The 24428-nt window shown below is 38.9% G+C and overlaps 1 protein-coding gene across 1 annotated transcript; it reads left to right on the top strand.

The window, feature by feature from the left end:
- The first annotated feature begins 907 nt into the window (after positions 1–907).
- On the top strand, positions 908–20511 carry endou (endonuclease, polyU-specific). Its single transcript, XM_061977686.2, has 10 exons — positions 908–940; positions 4120–4248; positions 4348–4470; positions 7610–7732; positions 10824–10992; positions 11066–11271; positions 14401–14514; positions 19845–19951; positions 20013–20155; positions 20244–20511. Exons 1-10 carry the CDS (start codon positions 922–924, stop codon positions 20362–20364), a joined length of 1254 nt encoding a protein of 417 aa, XP_061833670.1. The 5' UTR covers positions 908–921; the 3' UTR covers positions 20365–20511.
- Positions 20512–24428: the final 3917 nt, after the last annotated feature.

Here is a 24428-nt window from a genome sequence, read left to right as displayed (position 1 = left end):
AAAATTATCTGACAAAAATCTAAGATAAAAAGACTAGATTTTAGGGGGGAAAAACAACTAAAACCTAGTGAAATTATCTACCAAATTTATAAGGTAAAAAGACAAGATTTTAGGGAAAATTACTAAAAAGTAGTTAACAAAATTAGTACGTACTGTACTTGTAACATACGACACGATGCGTACTGTACTTGTAACGCATAGTTAGACAAAACTGTAAGATAGAAAAAGACTACATTTTAGGGAAAAAAATACGAAAAAGTAGTGAAAGTATCTGACAAAATATAGGATAAAAAGACTAGATTTGTATATACACACTGCAAGTCTATATATAATGTAGTAACAGACACCTTCATAACAATATGTCATATGTACAATATACACACTGCAAGTATATATATATAATGTAGTAACAGACACCTTCATAACAATATGTAATATGTACAATATACACACTGCAAGTATATATATGATGTAGTAACAGACACCTTCATAACAATATGTAATATGTACAATATTTACCATATTTTGGTCATTTTAATCATTGCTGGGAGTGACTTCTTACGTGCATTGATTTCCGTTTCCATAGCAACGTACTTCCGACTTATGGCAACAAATGTGTTCCTACTTCCGGAAACAACAACAATCATGGCAGACTTGCTAACAAACAACGAAGATGACTATTTTGGACAAAATAGGATTCACAACCTTATCTTTTTGAAGCTGAATATATGGAGGATGAACTGCTGCTTCTAGAAGCGAGCACAAAGGAAAAGTGAGACGTTGGAGCAGACGGATGCCGAGAGAGTGAGGTGAAAGTGACTCGAAGCTGCAAATGCTGAATTTGGAGACAAGGTATTTCGACATAAATGGAGTGCTTGCCCAAATAAACCGGAAAAAAACGTCCCTGGCCAGCTGGAACAAATGCACAACTGTCCTACAAGTAAGTCACACTTTAATATTGATCATGGTACACGCAGCACGTCATGCGTGTTACTACAACTACAGTACATACGCTGTCTGGCTAGCTGTGTACAAACAAAACATTAAATAATACTTTACAGGTGTCCTATCGCATTGTGTTGTGCGTAACAAACTCAAACATGTTTTGTGTTGTTGTAGAAGCTAGCTTATCTCTTTCCGTAGCTAGCTTTTACGGCTCATACCGAAGCAAGCCGATGTGTTACTACGATAGAAAAAAGTTCCTCAGTGTTCGCTCTTAAAATAACAATAATAATTAAAGCTGCAAGCAGCATTGGTCGGGCCCGCGTATTTGGCAGGTGCTAGTCCTAAGTGTCCCAATACTTTTGTCTACTTTTAGTCTGAAGTGTCCCAAGACTTTTGTCTAGTGTACCTACCTTGTCTGCATTATGTGGGCACGTTGGTGCTTCCTGCTTTTGAGCAGCCATCTTAAAAAAACAGCACCGCAGGAGCATCAGCGCAGCGGGTCTTTGAAGGCTCATAAAATCAAAACCGGAGCAGTTATAAAAAAAGCGCTTCTGTTGTTGTAATCACAAGGGTTCAATCTCTCTCCTGTATTAGTTTGAAGGCGAAACGACAAACGCGCTCAGAGGAGTTCGTTTTTGAAGGAAGGTGACCGGTTTTTACAAAAATTTTGTTTTGAAGGGGGAATAGCAAACTTCCTGTTGATTTTTGCTGGGGGTTGTCAATTTATGAAATGTAGGTCTAAGTGAGACCTACATAGAGGTTTTTGTTTCATGTCTCTCCGACCTTCCCAGTGGGAGTTACAGGCAGTTTTGTCATTTTTTTCTTCCGAGGAGCAGTTTTTTCTCCGTTTTATTAAAAAATTGCTGTAGAGCGCAATTTTTAAATTTGGGGTTAGGTTTTTTTATTAGGTTGCAATTTTTTCCGGTCCTGATGTGTGCGTTCAGTTCGGTGAGTTTTGAAGCATGTTAAGGGGTCAAAATACAGCTCAAAGAGGCAAAAGTGACTGTTTTTAGTACTTTTTTGTCTTGAAGGGGGAATTGCCAACTTCCTGTTGATTTTAGCCCGAGAATGTACCATTATGAAAGTTAGGTCTGAGTCAGACCTACATAGAGGATTTTGTTTCATGTCTTTCCGACCTTCCTAGTGGGAGTTACAGGCAGTCTAGTTTTTTTTTTTTCTAGGGGGCGCTAGAGCGCAATTTTGATTTTTGCAGTTTGGTTTTTTTATCAAAAGACAATTTTCGCAGGTCCTGATGTGTGGGTCAAATATGGTGAGTTTTGAAGCATGTTAAGTGGGTCAAATTAGTGCTCAAAGAGGCGGCGGAAGAATAAAGAAAAAAGAATAATAATAAAACCTTACAATTTCAATAGGTCCTTATGTCCCATTGCATAAGGACTCCCTGTGGGAGTCCTTTTGCAATGGGCCATTGCGGGCCCTAATTACAATTTCAATAGGTACTTATGTCCCATTGCATAAGGACTCCCTGTGGGAGTCCTTTTGCAATGGGCCATTGCGGGCCCTAATTAAAGCTGCAAGCAGCGTTGGTCGGGCCCGCGTATTTGGCAGGCGCTAGTCCTAAGTGTCCAAATACTTTTGTCAAGTTTTAGTCTGAAGTGTCCCAATACTTTTGTCTAGTGTACCTACCTTGTCTGCATTGTGTGGGCACGCTGGTGCTTCCTGCTTTTAAGCAGTCATCTTAAAAAAACAGCAGCGCAGCAGCATCAGCGCAGCGGTTCTTTGAAGGCTCATAAAATCAAAACCGGAGCAGTTATAAAAACGCGCTTCTGTAGTTTTAATCAGAAGGGTTCAATCTCTCTCCTGCGTTAGTGTGAAGCCGAAACGACAAACGCGCTCAGAGGAGATAGTTTTTGAAGGAAGGTGACCGGTTTTTACAAAAATGTTGTGTTGAAGGGGGAATAGCAAACTTCCTGTACATTTTTGCTGGGGGTTGTCAATTTATGAAATGTAGGTCTAAGTGAGACCTACGGAAAGGTTTTAGTTTCATGTCTCTCCGACCTTCCCAGTGGGAGTTACAGGCAGTTTTGTCATTTTTTTCTTCCGAGGAGCAGTTTTTTTCTCGGTTTTATTCAAAAATTGCTCTAGAGCTCAATTTTGAGATTTGAGGTTAGGTTTTTTTTGTAGATCGCAATGTTTGCCAGTCCTGATGTGTGCGTTCAGTTTGGTGAGTTTTGAAGCGTGTTAAGGGGGTCAAATTACAGCTCAAAGAGGCAAAAGTTACTGTTTTTAGTACTTTTTTGTCTTGAAGGGGGAATTGCCAACTTCCTGTTGATTTTTGCCCGAGCATATACAATTATGAAAGGTAGGTGTAAGTCAGACCTACATAGAGGTTTTTGTTTCATGTCTCTCCTAGTGGGAGTTACAGGCAGTCTAGTTTTTTTTTTTCCTAGGGGGCGCTAGAGCGCAATTTTTATTTTTGGGGTTTGGTTTTTTTATCAAAAGGCAATTTTTGCTAGCCCTGATGTGTGCGTCAAATTTGGTGAGTTTTGAAGCATGTTAAGTGGGTCAAATTGCAGCTCAAAGAGGCGGCCGGTATAATAATAATAATAAAACCTTAGAAATACATTAGGTCCTTATGTCCCATTGCATAAGGACTCCCACAGGGAGTCCTTATGCAATGGGCCATGCGGGCCCTAATAACCACCATCTTGGTTATTATACAAGTTACGGAACATAAATGAAGTATTGTTGGCGGTTTTTGAATACATTTTTTAAGTGATTTAGAGGAATAAATAATTGCTCCCATTAGCTGCATTGCTAGCCACCTCGAATGAGACAATTTTTATATGTTAGAAAGTGAAAAAAAAAATTATATATATATATATATATACATATATATACATTATATTGATTGATTGTGAAAGATAGAGAAAATCCCCAAAAAGGTGCAGTTCCCCTTTAAATTCAACATCCCCGGGAAGGTGCAGAATCTTTAAACACAATTTTCTTTTAGAACATTCCATTTCAATGGTTATTTTGTCAATGTTAACATTTTGAAACTAGAATCATTATTCATGCTAAAATGTATTTATCATGTCAAGTCAATGAGCAATATAGCTCTTAAAACTATGGACACTGCATTTCTGTAACTAAAATGGTCAATCTTGCAGCGTGCCTCTGAGACAAGCGAGTGAGATGTTCCATGTTCATATTCAGTATCTGCAGGGCTGTGCTGTATAAAAGGAGAGGCGATAAGTGTGAGGCCACCTTGCAGCTGTGGAGTCAGGATGAAGCTCTTTGCCCTCTTCTCTCTTTTGGCCTCTTTGCTCTGTGTGGCACACAGCAGTAAGATTCACCTTTTTATATACATATATATATATATATATATATATATATATATATATATATATATATATATGTAACATGTGCCCTGTTGTCTTGCAGACAGCCTGGACTCGTGTCAGGGTCGTTGTGGTTTTGGAACCAGCAGCGGTTTCTCCTGTCAGTGTAATCCGTCCTGTGAGCGCTTCAAGGACTGCTGTTCCGACTATGTTCAACTTTGCAAAGGTAAGTAAGAATTCGCCGAAGCCAAGACTGAACTCTTCAAATCTTTGTGACGGTGCGGCCGTGAAAAAAGTGGCATTGTAACACTGTATGGATTCCACACTTGCGCTGTGCCTACGGAGAGTGCCTGGTACACCTCAAGTCGGCACTCACCTTGTCCAGATCTCCCCAAACCAGTCCCAATAGTTTGTGCTGAAAACACTTTTATTGCAGTTTTTTTTTTTTATTAAAAAATTATGATGAATAACCAGCTCAATAATTAGTTAATAACTGAAAACTATAAAAGTTGGTAGAGCTGTCAATCTTTGGGCACTTCACGATTCGATTATAGGGGGTATATATATATATATATATATATATATATATATATAACATTATATAATATTATTATATTATATTATGTTATATTATATCATTTAAAAAAATATATTTTATAAATATAAATAAAATCCCCTGATGTGCAAAACAGGCTTGTAGGGATGATATAGCCTCTGGGTTTTTTCCTGACCTAACATTATGATGAATAACGAGCTCAATAATTAGTTAATAACTTAAAACTATATTGCACATCAGGGGATTTTATTTATATTTATAAAATACATTTTTTAATATGATATAATATAATATAATAATATTATATAATGTTATATAATCTTTGGGCACTTCACGATTCGATTATAGGGGGTATATATATATATATATATATATATATATATATATATATATATATATATATATATATATATATATATATATATATATATATATATATATATATATATAACCAGCTATGAATAACCAGCTCAATAATTAGTTAATAACTTAAAACTATAAAAGTTAGTAGGGCTGTCAATCTTTGGGCACTTCACGATTCGATTATAGGGGGTATATATATATATATATATATATATATATATATATATATATATATATATATATATATATATATATATATATATATATACACCCCCTATAATCGATTCGATTATAGGGGGTATATATATATATATATATATATATATATATATATATATATATATATATATATATATATATATATATATATATATATATATACCCCCTATAATCGAATCGTGAAGTGCCCAAAGATTGACAGCCCTACTAACTTTTATAGTTTTAAGTTATTAACTAATTATTGAGCTGGTTATTCATCATAATGTTAGGTCAGGAAAAAACACAGAGGCTATATCATCCCTACAAGCCTGTTTTGCACATCAGGGGATTTTATTTATATTTATAAAATATATTTTTTAATATAATATAATATAACATAATATAATATAATAATATTATATAATGTTTTATAATATATAATATAATAAAATTAAATATTTATAAAATCCCCCGACGAGCAGGGAAACCTGCAAAACACGCTTGTAGGGATGATATACCCTCTGTGTTTCTTCCTGACCTAACGTATATTCCACTCTACCCCGGTATTGAGCACTGTATAAACGGATAAACCACAGAAACCTCGACTATATATATATATATATGTATATGTACATATACATATATATATATATGTACATAGACATATACACATATATATATGTACATATACATATATACATATATATACAGTATGTACATATACATATATATGTACATATACATATATATGTACATATACATATATATATGTACATATACATATATATGTACATATACATATAAATATATACATATATATATATGTACATATACATATATATGTATACACACATATATATATGTACATATACATATATATATATATATACATATACTGTATATATATGTATATATATGTGTATATATATATATGTATATATATACATACATATATACATATATATATATATATATATATTCATATACATATATATATATATACATATACATATATATATATACATATACATATATATATATATATATATATATATATATATATTTATTTGCTATGAAAATGACAATAAAACCCTTTTAAAGCAACTTTCAGGCTGCTGACGTATTCGTGCAGTTAGTGCGGAAATTCAATAAAAAAAACTTAACTTGGAAAATTATGACATTTTTTTCAACATTGACTTTTGAAAATTATGAATCGATTTAAAATGGGAAAAAATTGTGATACGGACATTAATACATTTTTTTTCCATTTTTAAAAATGATCATGCACAACAGCGAAATATTATAATTTTTTGTTTTATTTACTGAAGCCAAACTGAACTAAAGCGTGAACTTAAAAGCGAGGTTATGAACAAAGCGTGACTATTTACGTACATTTTAATGCTAAATTGTTGTTTATTTCTTGACGCCTGAATATTACGTTAGTTTTAATACTAACTTGTTATTAATTTATTCCAGCTGGAGCGTGAATATTAAGTACATTTTATTACTAACTTGTTATTATTTTAGCTGGAGTGTGAATATTATGTACATTGTATTACTAACTTGTTATTATTTTAACTGGAGTGTGAATATTACGTACATTTTAATGCTAAATTGTTGTTTATTTCTTGACGCCTGAATATTACGTTAGTTTTAATACTAACTTGCTATTAATTTATTCCAGCTGGAGCGTGAATATTAAGTACATTTTAACACTTAAATTGTTATTTATTTGTTTTTGCTGCAGCGTGAATATTACATACATTTTATTACTAACTTGTTATTATTTTAGCTGGAGTGTGAATATTATGTACATTTTATTACTAACTTGTTATTATTTTAGCTGGAGTGTGAATATTACGTACATTTTAATGCTAAATTGTTGTTTATTTCTTGACGCCTGAATATTACGTTAGTTTTAATACTAACTTGCTATTAATTTATTCCAGCTGCAGCGTGAATATTAAGTACATTTTAACACTTAAATTGTTATTTATTTGTTTTTGCTGCAGCGTTAATATTACGTACATTTTATTACTAACTTGTTATTATTTTAGCTGGAGTGTGAATATTATCTACATTTTATTACTAACTTGTTATTATTTTAACTGGAGTGTGAATATTATGTACATTTTAATGCTAACTTGTTATTATTTTTAGCTACATTGTGACGCTAACTTGTTATTATTTTAGCTGGAGCTTGAATATTAAGTACATTTTAATGATAACTTGTTATTTCTACTACTAGCTGGAGCCGCATCTTGCACAGGCCGATGCGACGAGAAGTACAACTCTGAGAACAAGTGCCACTGCAACTCCAAGTGCACTCAGTTCAGCAACTGCTGCAGCGACTATCAGCACGTGTGCGACGGTAAGAAAAGAGCAAAAAAAAAAGTCACTCACGGGTTTTTTGAACACCTGCTGATGTTCACATGATGGCGGACCTGCAAGTCAAAAAGGGTCATTTTGCTAGGGCAGCAAAAAAAAGGTGCAGTCATTTAAGGTGAAAAGAAGATCGGATAGAGACGCGCAAGTATCACATCACAACATATCATAGCAACTCCTGCATGCAAACATGAAGAGTATAAAGCAAATGTCTTGGGACAAGAAAAGAAGGAAGAAGTGATAGAGGAAAAGGATGTTATCGGCAGATAATAGCTTTAAAATGTAATATCGGAAATGATCGGTATCGGTTTCAACCTTCCGATATTCCCGGGAGACTCCCGAATTTCAGTGTCCCTCCCGGGGCAACAATTCTCCCGATTTCCACCCGGACAACAATATTGGGGGCATGCCTTAAAGGCACTGCCTTTAGCGTCCTCTACAACCTGTCGTCATGTCCGCTTTTCCTCCATACTAACAGCGTGCCGGCCCAGTCACATTATTCATGCGGCTTTTACACACACATAAGTGAATGCAAAGCATACTTGATCAACAGCCATACAGGTCACACTGAGGGTGGCCGTATAAACAACTTTAACACTGTTACAAATATGCGCCACACTGTGAACCCACACCAAACAAGAATGACAAACACATTTCGGGAGAACATCCGCGCCGTAACACAACATAAACACAACAGAACAAATACCCAGAACCCCTAACTCTTCCGGGACGCTACAATATACACCCCACGCTACCACCAAACCCCGCCCCCCAACCACGCCCACCACAACCCCCCAGCTCCTGAATTCGGGGTCTCAAGGTAGGCAAGTATGCTCTAGTATACTCTGGACTCAAGCTGTGTGCCTTCATCGTTTTTTGTAGCTGTTGTTTTGAGGCATGTTTAAAAAAATACAAAATAATGCACTTTGTGAAAGTCAAAGTATAGTATTTCCCATTGTTGTAGTGGGTCTCAGGATTATCTCAGGGAGAGCATGTCCCAAATTCCAAGCTGCTGTTTTGAGGCATGTTAAAAAAAACATAATGTACTTTGTGACTTCAATAATAATTAAAGCTGCAAGCAGCATTGGTCGGGCCCGCGTATTTGGCAGGTGCTAGTCCTAACTGTCCCAATACTTTTGTCCAGTGATAGTCATAAGTGTCCCAATACTTTTGTCTACTTTTAGTCTGAAGCTTTTAAGCAGCCATCTTAAGAAAAACAGCAGCGCAGCAGCATCAGCGCAGCGGGTCTTTGAAGGGTCATAAAATCAAAACCGGAGCAGTTAGAAAAAAAGTGCTTCTGTCATTGTAATCACAAGGGTTCAATCTCTCTCCTGTGTTAGTTTGAAGGCGAAACGACAAACGCGCTCAGAGGAGTTCGTTTTTGAAGGAAGGTGACCGGTTTTTACAAAAAATTTGTTTTGAAGGGGGAATAGCAAATTTCCTGTTGATTTTTGCTGGGAGTTGTCAATTTATGAAATGTAGGTCTAAGTGAGACCTACGGAGAGGTTTTTGTTTCATGTCTCTCCGACCTTCCCAGTGGGAGTTACAGGCAGTTTTGTCATTTTTTTCTTCCGAGGAGCAGTTTTTTCTGCGTTTTATTTAAAAATTGCTCAAGAGCGCAATTTTAAAATTTGGGGTTAGGTTTTTTTATTAGATCGCAATATTTGCCAGTCCTGATGTGTGTGTTCAGTTTGGTGAGTTTTGAAGCATGTTAAGGGGGTCAAATTACAGCTCAAAGAGGCAAAAGTGACTGTTTTTAGTACTTTTTTGTCTTGAAGGGGGAATTGTCAACTTCCTGTTGATTTTTGCCCAAAGATATACGATTATGAAAGGTAGGTGTAAGTCAGACCTACATAGAGGTTTTTGTTTCATGTCTCTCCGACCTTCCTAATGGGAGTTACAGGCAGTCTAGTTTTTTTTTTCCTAGGGGGCGCTAGAGCGCAATTTTTTTTTTTTTTTTTTTTTTTTTTTTTTATCAAAAGTGTGCCGTGAGATATTGTCTGGTGTGCCTTGAGAAATTATGCAACTTCACCTAATTGGTCCCAAAAATATTTTTTTTCAAATCAATAGTTATAATCTGCAAATAATGTGCCGTTGCTTAGTGTCTGTGCTGTGTAAAGCTCGGCAGGGTAACACATGTCAGTAGGTGGGAGCAGGTAGTTAATTGCTTTGCAAAAGTCGGAATGTGTCGGGTGAGACGAGGATGGTTTGTTGTGATCTCAATATGCAGGTAAAAACGTATATAATGCTTAAACCAGAAATGAACATAAGGAAAAGGCAATGAAGCATAGGAATGGCTATGCAAAACACAAGTAAAACTGAACTGGCTACCAAGTAAACAGAAACAAAATGCTGGACGACAGCAAAAACTTACGGCGTCCACAAAGTACATCCGTATCCGTACATGACATGACAATCAACAATGTCCACACAAAGAAGGATAGCAACAACTTAAACAGCCTTACTTGCTAACACAAAGCAGGTGCGGGGAATAGCGCTCAAAGGAAGACATGAAACTGCTACAGGAAAACACCAACAAAACAGGAAGCGCAAGACAAAAACTAAAGCACTACACAGGAAAACACCAACAAACTCCAAATAAGGCACGACGACCTGGTGGAGTTTAATTTTTTAACGTTTTCTGCTGGTGGCGTGCCTCCGGAATTTTTACTGAAAAAAAACATGCCATGCCTCAAAAAAGGTTGAAAAACACTGCCCTAAGCAGAGTAAAATAAAAAAAAAATTTTGCATGGTTATTATTTACAGCTAGTAGAACAATTGGAACTACTAGAATACTTAGAGTATTTAATAAAATGTAAACAATGAGAACTTTATTGATCTATTTGTCTTAATCAAACTCTTTTTGCACCACCTGGTGGTTGCATTTACTCCATCAGACCAGCAGATGGCAGTGTTACACTAGCTAAGACGGAGCCTAGTATACAGCGAGTGTGGCCATATTCTCTCTATATGCAACTATGAGCTAGGGAAAAAGGTGCATGTTTCTTAATGGTAATGTGCTGATATAACAACGTATTACAGCAGGTGTGTACAGGTGTGTACATGTGTGCGTGCAGGTGATGCAGGAGGCGCTTCGGTCATCACTGACGCTGAGATCAAGTCCGTCTCAGAGGCACTTTACGCTCTGGACTCAAACCGGGCCTCGCCCTCAGAGTTGGTGATGGACTCCCAGGCTCTGGTCCCAGGTTCTGAGAGCGGCTCCCAGTCAGACCTTGCCTCTCGCCCGTGAGACGACACACCCGTCGCATCCCAACACTTCTTCCTCATCCCCGCATGCGGGCCCACCTTGTGCTTCCAGTCTTTTCCGCTACCTGGACGAGGGGTCCCTGTTCTCGCGGCCCACCTACGCCGCCCTCCTGGCTCTGCTGGACAACTACAACAGGATGACGGGGCACGCGGAGGACGTCACACCCGAGGAGACGGCGGAGCAGGACAGCTTCCTGAAGGAGACCATGTCCAACACTGAGCTGGGCCGGGAGCTCTTTGCCTTCTTATATACCAAAGGTAGGTCACCCCCCCAACTAACCATTATTTTGATAGTCGATTAGTAAACGATTATCTTAACGATTAGTCGACTAATCAGACAACAAAGCGTACACATATTTAATGCTCTAAGCCAGGGGTCTCCAAACTACGGTTACCGCCCGCCAGCGTCCAAAATCCGGCCAACGGGAAGTCCAAAATTAAAAAAAATATTAAAAAAGTATTTTTTTATTTAATTTTTTTAAATCTGTCCTTTCTAATGCATTTTCTACCGCTTGTTACTCGGGGTGTCTCCTAGTCGCTCAGGCAAATCATAATCATATATATTCATATATGTATATATATATATATATATATATATATATATATATATATATATATATATATATATATATATATATATATATATATATATATATAATTTTGCTCAAAACATGTCACTATTTTACAAGAACAACAAAAAAATTGGCAATATTGTAAATAAAAGTCCGATTTTTATATGACAAATGGCACCATTTTGCATTAAAAAGAAATAATTTTACATAACAAAGTAATAATTTTACGAGAAAATATCGCAATGTTACAGAAACAGAAAGAATATGAGAAATTGTTTCCAATTTTATGAGAAAAAGTCGACACATTGTGAGAAAAAGACTGCTTTTAGTTATTTAAAAAAAAATTTAAATGTATTTTTTAATTGTTTTTTAATCTTCATTATTTAGAATCAGAATCGGAATCAGAATCAGCTTTATTGTCATTACGCAAGGTAACGAGATTGAGGCCATTCCATACAGTGCGATGTGTGCATGCTAGAAAAACAATGTGCAAATATATAAAAATATATAATATATAATATAATATAAAATATATAAAAATTTACTTCAAGTTATTACAGTATCTCTCTATATTAGAGATGCGCGGATAGGCAATTATTTCATCCGCAACCGCATCACAAAAGTCGTCAACCATCCGCATCCACCCGAACTAACATTTAATCAAAACCGCATCCGCCCGCACCCGCCCGTTGTTATATATCTAATATAGACGATGCAAGGCATTAGTGAGGTTATAAAGCTTTTGCCTGTTAAAGAAAGGAGAGTGATCCAATGCAGCAGAGACATTCAATGCGTGCCATGCTGTCACGGCCCAGACGCACACCAGTGCGCAATCATCTGGGAGCCGCGCTGAGCGCACCTCCAAGCGCGTGGAGGTGCGATGTCCCTCGCACCCGCGGCGGCTCCACCCGGGCTTGCGCCCGAGGCTTCAGCGCGCACCGCGGCGGCCATCCTACTCGTCGCGGCCTAGCCATCGCGGCTCTCGCTGCCGGCAACGGCCGGGTATGGGCCCGACGCTCCAGCGCCATCCATTTTCAGGGCTAGTTGATTCGGCAGGTGGGTTGTTACACACTCCTTAGCGGGTTCCGACTTCCATGGCCACCGTCCTGCTGTCTATATCAACCAACACCTTTTCTGGGGTCTGATGAGCGTCGGCATCGGGCGCCTTAACCCGGCGTTTGGTTCATCCCGCAGCGCCAGTTCTGCTTACCAAAAGTGGCCCACTCGGCTCACCAGGGTGAGCCCCACCCCTTTCGTGAGCGCACTGCGCACGGAGTGACCCCTGTTACGTGCCCCCGGCAACGGGGGTGGCGGGCAGGTAAGCTGCGCGGGCGGAGCGCGCGGAGTGACCCCTGTTACGAGCCCCCGGCCACGGGGGTGGCGGGCAGGTAAGCTGCTTACCTGCTGCGCGTGATGCCGGCCGCGGCGAAGGCGGACGAGGCGGGGTGTCGGTGCGGTGGGCGCGGTGGTGACCCTGGACGTGCGTCGGGCTCTTCTCGCGGATCACCTCAGCTACGGCTCCCGGTGGGGCCCTCTCGGGGGAAGGGGCCTCGGTCCCGGACCCCGGCGAGGCGTCCCTTCTCCGCTCCGTAAAAGTGTCCATCTCTTTTTTTTTTCTTCTTCTGTTGTGGCATATGCTGCAGGTGCCTGCTCGTTTTTCGTATGTGGGTAACAACATTTAACTATGTATATATATTTCCCAATTGGTTTAACTGCCACCCGCCTGAATCTATTTAAAATCTAATTTTTTTTTATTTCAACCGCCCGACCCGACCCGCGGATAAAATCTAATTTTTTTTTATTTCAACCGCCCGACCCGCGGATAATCCGGCCAGAGGGGGAGCACTTACATTTTTTTTAAAAAACTGAACATTTGTGCAATATTATGATAAAAGTTGGAATTTTACTCAATAACAGTCCCAATTTTACAAGAAAAGGTTAACATTTTGGCAAAAGAGTCGTAATTTTACTCTACAAAAGTCAAAATTTTATAAGAAAACTTTCAAATGTTGGCAATAGTATAATAATAATCGAAATTTTACTTGGCAAAATTATGACAAAAGTCATAATTTTACTAAAAAAAAATTCACTATTTTACAAGAACACCAAAAAAATTGGCAACATTGTGATAAAAGTCAGAATTTTATATGACAAATGTCTCCACTTTGCATTAAAATTAATAATTTTACATAAAAAAGTAATCATTTTACGAGAAAATATTGCAATGTTGCAGAAACATGAGAAATTGTTCCCAATTTTATAAGAAAAAAGTCGACACATTGTGAGAAAAAGACTGCTTTTAGTAAAAAAAAAAAAAAAAAAAAAAATTAAATGTTTTGTTTTTGTTTTTTAATCTTCATTATTTACTTCAAGTTATTACAGTATGTCTCTATATACATATTTATTTTATTTTTTTAAATACATTTTGGCCAAAGGGGGCGCATTTCAATTTTTTACACACACTTGTTATTTCATATGTTGACCAGAGGGGGAGCACTTTTAAAAGTGACACACAGTCAAATCTGAAAAATCCATCCTTTTTGGGACCACCCTCATTTTGATAGAGTTCACCACCAGGGATGTAAATGAGACATTCTCTATTAGATGCAATGTTATTGGGATCATGATTTATGTCATCACTTGTTCACACCTCCTCATATAGAAGCTACTTTTCCTTGTTGATGTCTCTACAAGGGTAGAAATACAAGAACGCACACACACACACACACACACACACACACACACACACACACACACACACACACACACACACACACACACACACACACTTGACTTACTTTCTCTCCACTTGAAGGTGTCTACACATCCGAGAAGGACTTCCTGCACGACCTGAAGATGATGTGGTTTGGTCTGTACTCCCGGAACAACAGGAAGATGGACTCCAGTGGTTTTGAGCACATTTTTGCAGGTTAGAAAGAAATAAAATAAGTTACTTATATATACAAGATATTTTATTTAAATTATCATCTTCTGCACAATTCAAGGTTTGTAAATCTTTTGAACTATTTCAAGCTTTTAACTAGAAAAACTGTAGAAAAAAGACAAAGATATGCAAGTTAAAAAATCAGATACCAACCTTAAGAATATTTTAAATTCCAGACTATGAACCGCTGCTTTTTTCCTACGCTTTGAACCCGGCGGCTTATACAACTGCGGATAATTTATGGATTTTTCTTCCCTGACGGCCATCATGCAAAATAGTTTTGTAAAAAAAACAAGCGCAGACACTGAAAAGGTGTGCTTTTGTTGGTGCTATGGCGCCAGCTTTTGGGTGAGTTTGCTCACTGCATTGTCCTTCTGTTTAGAGCTTTCAAATGGAAGTAGAAGTTTTGTTCCCGTCTTCTAGTTGTCCTTTGCATTTCTACTCCATTAATATTCTTTATGATAAACTTTTGACCACGACTGCACCTTTTTTTTTCCAAGCATGGGAACGAACTGAGTGAGTGAGAAAAACAGAAGAAGAAGAAGTTGATGATATGCACTGAATTGAAGAAAGAAATCATTAAAAACAGGACAGAGCGTGTCGTCGTAGCACTGCTCGTCTGCACCGGCGGGCATTTATCCATGAAAATATGGAAAAACTGCACTGCAAAAAGTCAGTGTTCAAAAACAAGAAAAAATGTTTACAAAAATTAGGGGTATTTTCATACTTGCCAACCCTCCCGGATTTTCCGGGACACTCCCGAAAAGGGTGGAGTGCCATCTCCGGGTTGGGGAGGAGATCTTGCCCCAAGTGGAGGAGTTCAAGTACCTCGGAGTCTTGTTCACGAGTGGGGGAAGAGTGGATCGTGAGATCGACAGGCGGATCGGTGCGGCGTCTTCAGTAATGCGGACGCTGTATCGATCCGTTGTGGTGAAGAAGGAGCTGAGCCGGAAGGCAAAGCTCTCAATTTACCGGTCGATCTACGTTCCCATCCTCACCTATGGTCATGAGCTTTGGGTTATGACCGAAAGGACAAGATCACGGGTACAAGCGGCCGAAATGAGTTTCCTTCGCTGGGTGGCGGGGCTCTCCCTTAGAGATAGGGTGAGAAGCTCTGCCATCCGGGAGGAGCTCAAAGTAAAGCCGCTGCTCCTCCACATCGAGAGGAGCCAGATGAGGTGGTTCGGGCATCTGGTCAGGATGCCACCCGAACGCCTCCCTAGGGAGGTGTTTAGGGCACGTACGACCGGTAGGAGGCCGCGGGGAAGACCCAAGACACGTTGGGAAGACTATGTCTCCCGGCTGGCCTGGGAACGCCTCGGGGTCCCACAGGAAGAGCTGGACGAAGTGGCTGGGGAGAGGGAAGTCTGGGCTTCCCTGCTTAGGCTGCTGCCCCCGCGACCCGACCTCGGATAAGCGGAAGAAGATGGATGGATGGATGGACTCCCGAAATTCAGCGCCTCTCCCGAAAACCTCCCGGGACAAATTTTCTCCCGAAAATCTCCCGAAATTCAGGCGGAGCTGGAGGCCACGCCCACTCCAGCTCCATGCGGACCTGAGTCCGCTTTCCCACAATATAAAGAACGTCTACAGTAAAGCAGTCCGTCTGCCGTAAACAGCAATGTTGTGACACTCTTAAACAGGACAATACTGCCATCTAGTGCATTTGATGAAAGCACTTTTGTGCGTGCCACACATCAATGCATCATCAGAGAGGGTGTTCAGCATGGTTAGAAAGATAGTGACAGAGAATAGAACAATTCAACCCTTAACTCAACAATGAGTAGATGAGTGTTATGTGTGTGTACATGTGTAAATAAATGAACACTGAAATTCAAGTATTTCTTTTAATTATATATATATATATATATATATATATATATATATATATATATATATATATATATATATATATATATATATATATATAGCTAGAATTCACTGAAAGTCAATTATTTCTTATATATATATACAGTATATATATATATCCATCCATCCATCCATCCATTTACTACCGCTTATTCCCTTTGGGGTCGCGGGGATATATATATTTATATATATATATATATATATATATATATATATATATATATATATATATATATATATATATATTTATATATATATATATATATTTATATATATATATATATATTTATATATATATATATATATATATATATATATATATATATATATATATATATATATATATGAAATACTTGACTTGGTGAATTCTAGCTGTAAATATACTCCTCCCCTCTTAACCACGCCCCCAACCACGCCCCCACCCCAACCACGCCCCACCTCCCGAAATTGGAGGTCTCAAGGTTGGCAAGTATGGGTATTTTATTTGAACTAAGCAAAATTATCTGCCAATAGAACAAGAAAATTCGGCTTGTCAAAACTTTCCACAACAAGTAAAATTAGCTAACCTCAATGAACCCAAAAATATTTTAAAATAAGTATATTCTCACTAATAACAAGTGCACTTTTCTTAGTATAAAAAAAAGAGACCTTTTTGCTCAATATGTTGAAAAATATTCTTAAATTAAGTAAATGCTAGTGCCATTATCTTGACATAATGATATGCATACATCATGATTTTTTTTTCATGCTTGAAATAAGAAATTATTACGTTAAAAAAGTAGTTTTATACTTGTGAGTGTTGATGACACAGCTTTGCAACAGTTGATATTCTAGTTTCAAGCATGTTTTACTCAATATAGGTCATAAAATCTCAACAACAAGCTGTAATACAATACAATACAAGCTGCATACAAGCCCCTGCTGATCAGGAAGCAAGCTACAGTGAAGCAGGTGAGGACCTGGCCAGAGGGAGCAATGTCAGCATTACAAGACTGCTTCGAAACCACAGACTGGGACATGTCCAAAGCAGCCGCCAACGAAAGTCACCACACATGTGTGAAAGAGTATGCAGAGTCTGTGTCCGCATACATGTCAGTGTGATCAAGAACATCCCCACACGGGCCAACGAGAAACCTTGGATGAACAGTGTGGTACGTGCAATGCTGAAGGCTCGGAACAAGGCTTTTAAGTCTGGCGACATGGTGGCATTAAAATCTGCCAGAGCTAACCTGAACCGTGCCATTAAGGTTGCAAAGCGTGCTCACAGTCAGAAAGTGCAGGACTTCTTCGAGAACCCTACAAACACCAGACGAATGTGGCAGGGCATACAGGTCATCACGGACTATAAAGCTGCCCCCTGTCCCTGTGACAACAGTATCAGCTTCCTAGATGACCTTAACAACTACTTTGCAAGGTTTGAGGCACTTAACACCACTCTGGCGAGAAAATCTATCCCTCGCCCTGATGAGCAGCCGCTCAACCTGGATATAGCGGATGTCCGGAAAACCCTGAGGAGAGTGAACCCCCGGAAAGCACCGGGACCTAATGACATTCCGGGCAAGATGCTTAAGGGATGTGCAGACCAGCTGGCTGGGGTTCTCACAGACATCTTCAACATCTCACTGACCCAGGCTGTGGTACCATCATGTTTTAGGACGGCCACAATCATTCCAGTGCCAAAAAAACCCACAATCTCCTCCCTCAATGATTACCGCCCCGTTGCACTCACCCCCATTAAGTGCTTGGAGAGGCTGGTAAAGGAATATATTGTCTTCAGACTTCCCCCCAAATTTGACCCATACCAGTTTGCTTATCGCCCTAACCGCTCCACAGAGGACACCATCTCCTCTGCACTCCACCTGAGCTTAGAACATCTGGAAGGAAAGGACACACACGTGCGGATGTTGTTCCTGGACTTCAGCTCAGCATTCAACACCATCATCCCGCAGCACTTGGTGAGCAAACTGGTCCCCCTTGGATTCAGTACAACTGGCTGCTTGACTTCCTCACAGGCAGACCCCAATCTGTGAGAGTGGGCAACAACACCTCCAGTGCCATCTCCCTGAGCACCGGCTCCCCCCAGGGCTGCGTCCTGAGTCCACTGCTGTTCACGTTGATGACCCATGACTGCTGCGCCAGGTCCACTACTAACCACATTGTGAAGTATGCGGACGACACGACAGTCGTGGGCCTCATCCGTGACAACAACGACATGGACTACAGGGAGGAGGTGAAACATCTGGTTGAGTGGTGCAGAACCAACAACCTGGTCCTGAATGTCAACAAGACCAAGGGGATCATCGTTTACTTCAGGAAGCACCAGTCCAGCCACGCTCCACTCTTCATCAACGGCACAGCGGTGGCGATAGTAAGCAGCACCAAGTTCCTGGGGGTGCAGATAACTGACAATATAACCTGGTCCCTACACACCGGAGCTCTTGTAAAAAGAGCTCAGCAGCGCATGCACTTTTTGCGTGGGATGAAAAGAGCACAGCTCTTTCAGCACATTCTACAGAGGCACTATAGAGAGCCTGCTGACCAACAGCATTTCTGTCTGGACTGGAGCCTGCAATGCCTCAGACTGGAAGTCTCTCCAGAGAGTGGTGAGGACGGCGGAAAAGATCATCAGGACTCCTCTTCCTCCTATCCAGGAGATCGCAAAAAGCCGCTGCCTGACCAGGGCTCAGAAAATCTGCAAAGACTCCTCCCACCCCCACCAAGGACTGTTTTCACTGCTGGACTCTAGAAAGAGGTTCCGCAGCCTCCGAAGCAGAACCTCCAGGTTCTGTAACAGCTTCTTCCCTCAAGCCGTAAGACTCTTGAACGCATCGTAATTAAATTATCCCCTCAACTCCCCCCAAAATGGATTAACTCGCTGGAATAAAAAAGACAATATAACAAACATCCATAAACGTGGACGCATGTGAAAAAGTGCAATATATTTATCTGTACAGTAATCTATTTATTTATTTATATATATTTATTTATTTTATATGTATATATATATATTATTTATATATATATTTATTTATTTATATATACACCTTATTGCTTTTTTATCCTGCACTACCATGAGCTTATGTAACGAAATTTCGTTCTTATCTGTGCTGTAAAGTTCAAATTTGAATGACAATAAAAAGGAAGTCTAAGTCTAATATCTTACTGAGATCATTTAGGACCAAAACCCTTAAAACAAGTAAAACACTCTAACATAAAATCTGCTTAGGGAGAAGAAGTATCTTATCAGACAGAAAATAAGCAAATATCACCCTTGTTTGAGATATTTAATCTTACTTAGATTTCAGTTTTTGCAGTGTAGCACTGCTTGTCTGCATTTATCCATGAAAATATGGAGAAGCTGCTGATGGAATATATGTATATGTACGTATATCAAGCCATATTTTATTTTCAAGACTAGCTAAAATTAGTTCCTGTATTTACTCCAGGTGAGATCAAGGGAGGAAAGGTGTCCGGCTTCCACAACTGGATCCAGTTTTATCTTCTGGAGAAGAGAGGACTGCTGAATTACTACAGCCACAGCTTCAACGGGCCTGTAAGCCCACATACGTTTTTGTATGCTCTTTCCTGTACTAATCAGTCCCTCCTTGTTTCAGTGGACAAACTACCCGGATGTGCTGGGCATGCAGTTCATGTGGGACGGCTACTTCAAGCAGGTGGGCTCCGCAGTCATTGGCTGCAGCCCTGAGTTTGACTTTGCCATGTACAGTTTGTGTTACATCACCCGACCTGGGAAGCAGTGAGTGCCCTCCTCCAGTTGTTGTGCATCCATCCAACACGGTCTCCCCGAAGCTCGCTGTTTCAAAATGTGCGTCTCCCTTCCTTAGATGTCGTCTGAGTCTGGGAGGAAAGGAGCTGATCATCCAAACGTACACGTGGGACAACTCTTCCTACGGGGACGGGAAGAAGTATATTGGCACCGCTTATCCCGCAACACCCAGGAGCTGAAGCCATGCAGGAGTCTACTTTATATAATTCTGCCAATTGACTGATTATGTAAATCAGGGGTGTCCAAACTTTTTAATTTGGGGGCTTAAAAAATGTGTCCGGGAGCCGAAAGGCGACTGCATGTAAATTAAATACATTATAAATACATATATTAGGGCTGTGAATCTTTGGGTGTCCCACGATTCGATTCAATATCGATTTTTTTTTTTCAATTCAACACGATTCTCGATTCTAAAACGATTTTTTTCCCGATTCAAAAGGATTGTCTATTCATTCAATGCATAGGATTTCAGCAGGATCTACCCCAGTCTGCTGACATGCAAGCAGAGTAGTAGATTTTTGTAAAAAGCTTTTATAATTGTAAAGGACAATGTTTTATCAACTGATTGCAATAATATAAATTTGTTTTAACTAATAAATGAACCAAAAATATGACTTATTTTATCTTTGTGAAAATATTGGACACAGTGTGTTGTCAAGCGTATGAGATGCGATGCAAGTGTAAGCCACTGTGACACTATTCATTTTTTTATTTTTTATAAATGTCTAATGATAATGTCAATGAGGGATTTTTAATCACTGCTATGTTGAAATTGTAACTAATATTGATACTGTTGTGGATAATATTCATTTTTGTTTCACTACTTTTGGTTTGTTCTGTGTGGTGTTTGTGTCTCCTCTCAATTGCTCTGTTTATTGCAGTTCTGAGTGTTGCAGGGTCGGGTTTGGTTTTGGAATTGGATTGCATTGTTATGGTATTGCTGTGTATTGTTTTGTTGGATTGATTAATTAAAAAAAATAAAAAATAAAAATAAAAAAAAAAATTAAAAAAATAAGATTTTTTTTTTTAAATCGATTTTTTTAAAAATGAGAATCGATTCTGAATCGCACAATGTGAGAATCGCGATTCGAATTCGAATCGATTTTTTCCCACATCCCTAATATATATATATATATATATATATATATATATATATATATATATATATATATATGGATGTCGAGTGGGTCTGACATAATATTGTGAGAGTCCAGTCCATAGTGGATCTAACATAATAGTAAGAGTCCAGTCCATAGTGGATCTAACATAACAGTAAGAGACCAGTCCATAGTGGGGCCAGCAGGAAACCATCGCGAGCGGAGACGGGTCAGCAGCGCAGAGATGCCCCTACAACATGGTCATTAATCTGAATTACTCAAAATGTCCAAAAGAAGGCGATTTTGCAGTCCTTATACACACACCATAATAATAATCGTATGTTCAATGCAATGCAATACAATCCATCAAGCTGTGTGGCTTCATAGCTTACCAAAGTCGTACTAAAAACCTTTTTGACAGATTTTTGAGCGGCGTGTGTAATGTTCTCAATGAAACATTTAAAGTGTTGGTGTTCTTTACTGGCGTCATCTTGCAATTTACATGGATCCCTTATGTATGACTGCCATCTACTGGTCACACTTATCATTGCACCATGTACCAAACAAAATTGCTTCGGGTCGGTAAGCACAACCAGAATCATGCCGTACATTAGGCGCACTGGGTTATAAGGCGCACTGTCGATCTTTGAGAAAATGAAAGGATTTTAGGTGCGCCTTATAGTCCGACAAATACGGTAGATTGTTAAAGTACACACAAGCGTGTGTCCCTTTTTTTCTAGTTTTGTTGTACAACAAAAAAGTTGTTCCTTTAGTGAAGTGCCTTAAAGAATTCAAAAATAAGTGTTATTGTTTATATTGTGATGTGATGCTATAAAGATAGATATCATTATTCATAATATAAAATAGGCTACATTTGTACAAATAGACAGAGGTGTGGACTCGAGTCACATGACTTGGACTCGAGTCAGACTCGAGTCATGAATTTGATGACTTTAGACTCGACTTGACAAAATGTAAAGAGACTTGCAACTCGACTTACACTTTAACATCAATGACTTGTGACTTCACTTGGACTTGAGCCTTTTGACTTGACATGACTTGACATGACTTGCTACTTTCCCCAAAATCCAACGCTTAAAAAGTTATTTGGGAGCGCTCCGTATTTTTCATTTTCTTCGTCTGTGTCTCTCAGCGTGTTGTTCCTGTCAGCTGGTGTGCTGTCAGTACAACAGCCAATCAAATTAGATCTACGTTGTTTTCATCACGCAGCATTCATCCAATCAAATTGCAGTACAACCACCGAACAAGTTGTCAAACAACGCAACAATTATGCCAAAGTTGGTTTCGTTCGGGTATAAAAACTACGACTTGGTCAACAAAAAACGAATTGCCGTATGGAAATCACGCAGTTCGAATATTACAGACGGAGACGCAACAACGTTCAACATTTGAAGTTGCACAAAGAAGGGTAAGTTTTGAATGTAAGATAACGTTTATTGGCTAAGTTACGTGACTTGTATTTGCTGTGTAGTTAAATCAGTGAGGCTGCAAACTCACTGCTAACGTTATAACCATAGACATCTTATAAGTAGACGCAGCATGGAGCGCTACTGCCTACTAGCGCAGACGAGGCGCGGGGCCGCCATCTTGGAGTGGTGATCCGCTCCACTCAGTGCAATTCATTTGGCAGGAACAATGAACTGTCAGCGCATTTAATTCATTTTACCTCACTGAATACCACTGATTTTCACCCCCCTTTTTTGTCATACGTGTAGCTATGATAACAGACACATGTTTTGGCGTGTTTTAGTATTCATAGTTTGCTTAACAGTAATATAATATTCTTATATGCTATAAGTGACCAGACGTCCGAGATCAAAACTGGGATTATAATCCTAGAGAAGGGGAAAAAACGGTAAACTATTTTTAAGTTGAAGAAACAATATGATTAGGTTATATAATCACCAAAATGATTCCCGGGCGCGGCCACCGCTGCTGCCCACTGCTCCCCTCACCTCCCAGGGGGTGATCAAGGGTGATGGGTCAAATGCAGAGAATAATCTCGCCACACCTAGTGTGTGTGTGACAATCATTGGTACTTTAACTTTTTAACTTTATATACATGCGTATATCCTACATAAACAATGTATGAATACATTAGATATCTATATATCTTAGGGACCTATAGACTGTATCTCTGTTGCTGCAGCAGCAGAGAGTTTATTCTGTCTTGACACTTTGTATTGATATTTTCTATTACATTCTTCCCTTAAATGATCATGTTTGCAGTGATTGTTTTATATGTATTATTTTATGTAAGTCGCTTTGGATAAAAGTGTCTGCCAAATACTTAAACATAAATAAACACCTGAAAGTCTTCATATCAGCTAAAACCACCAATCTGTTTCACTGGATTCAGAATAAAACCAAATTCTGTTTTACCCAACAATGTTAGTATTTGAATATTGTTACTTGAAGACTTATTCCTGGTTACAATTATACTGTTAAGAAAGTATTGTCTTATACTTTGCCTAAAATGAGAATGCATCATAATCAGTGGCGGCTGGTGAATTTTGTTTTAGGTGGGGCTGAAAGTTTGTAAACCAAACCCCTGTAGGGGCGTCATCCTCCCCCAGAAGATTTATTTGTGATTTTCACATACAAATATTGAAGATCTTTGATCCTTCTCAACTCTGTGGTAATATTATTTTCATAAGATACAACCAATAGTACGTTAATGTTAAATCTTACTTGTGAAAAGTAATCCCCCGATTCCTATTTTCAACAGTCCGCTCATTTGAGCAGGAAAACGCTGAACACCAGGCCGGCATCTTTGTTTTCTACCTGTCAACTGTCAGTTTAGGCTGCTCGCCGGCTCCTCATCACCACTTCAAGATGGCGGCCAAATTGCTCACGTCACAGCAACCTGCTTCTACTTATAAGATGTCTATGGTTACAACGTCATTGCAAACACGGCAATCTGTTGCGTCCACTGCAGTTTGCTACCTTATTCATACTTTTTGTCAAGTGATTTTTTTTTAAGCAGGGTTGCATGAGGTACCTATACACAACATTACGTTAGACAATGTATCACACACAGTAACGTAACGTTAGTCAATGTATCACACACAGTAACGTAACGTTAGTCAATGTATCACACACAGTAACATTACGTTAGTCAATGT

This window comes from Nerophis lumbriciformis, linkage group LG18, assembly GCF_033978685.3.
Source record: "Nerophis lumbriciformis linkage group LG18, RoL_Nlum_v2.1, whole genome shotgun sequence".
Classification (NCBI taxonomy): Eukaryota; Metazoa; Chordata; class Actinopteri; order Syngnathiformes; family Syngnathidae; genus Nerophis; species Nerophis lumbriciformis.
The sequence above is the reverse complement of the archived record's forward strand: the minus strand, read 5'-3'. Positions and strand labels throughout refer to the sequence as shown.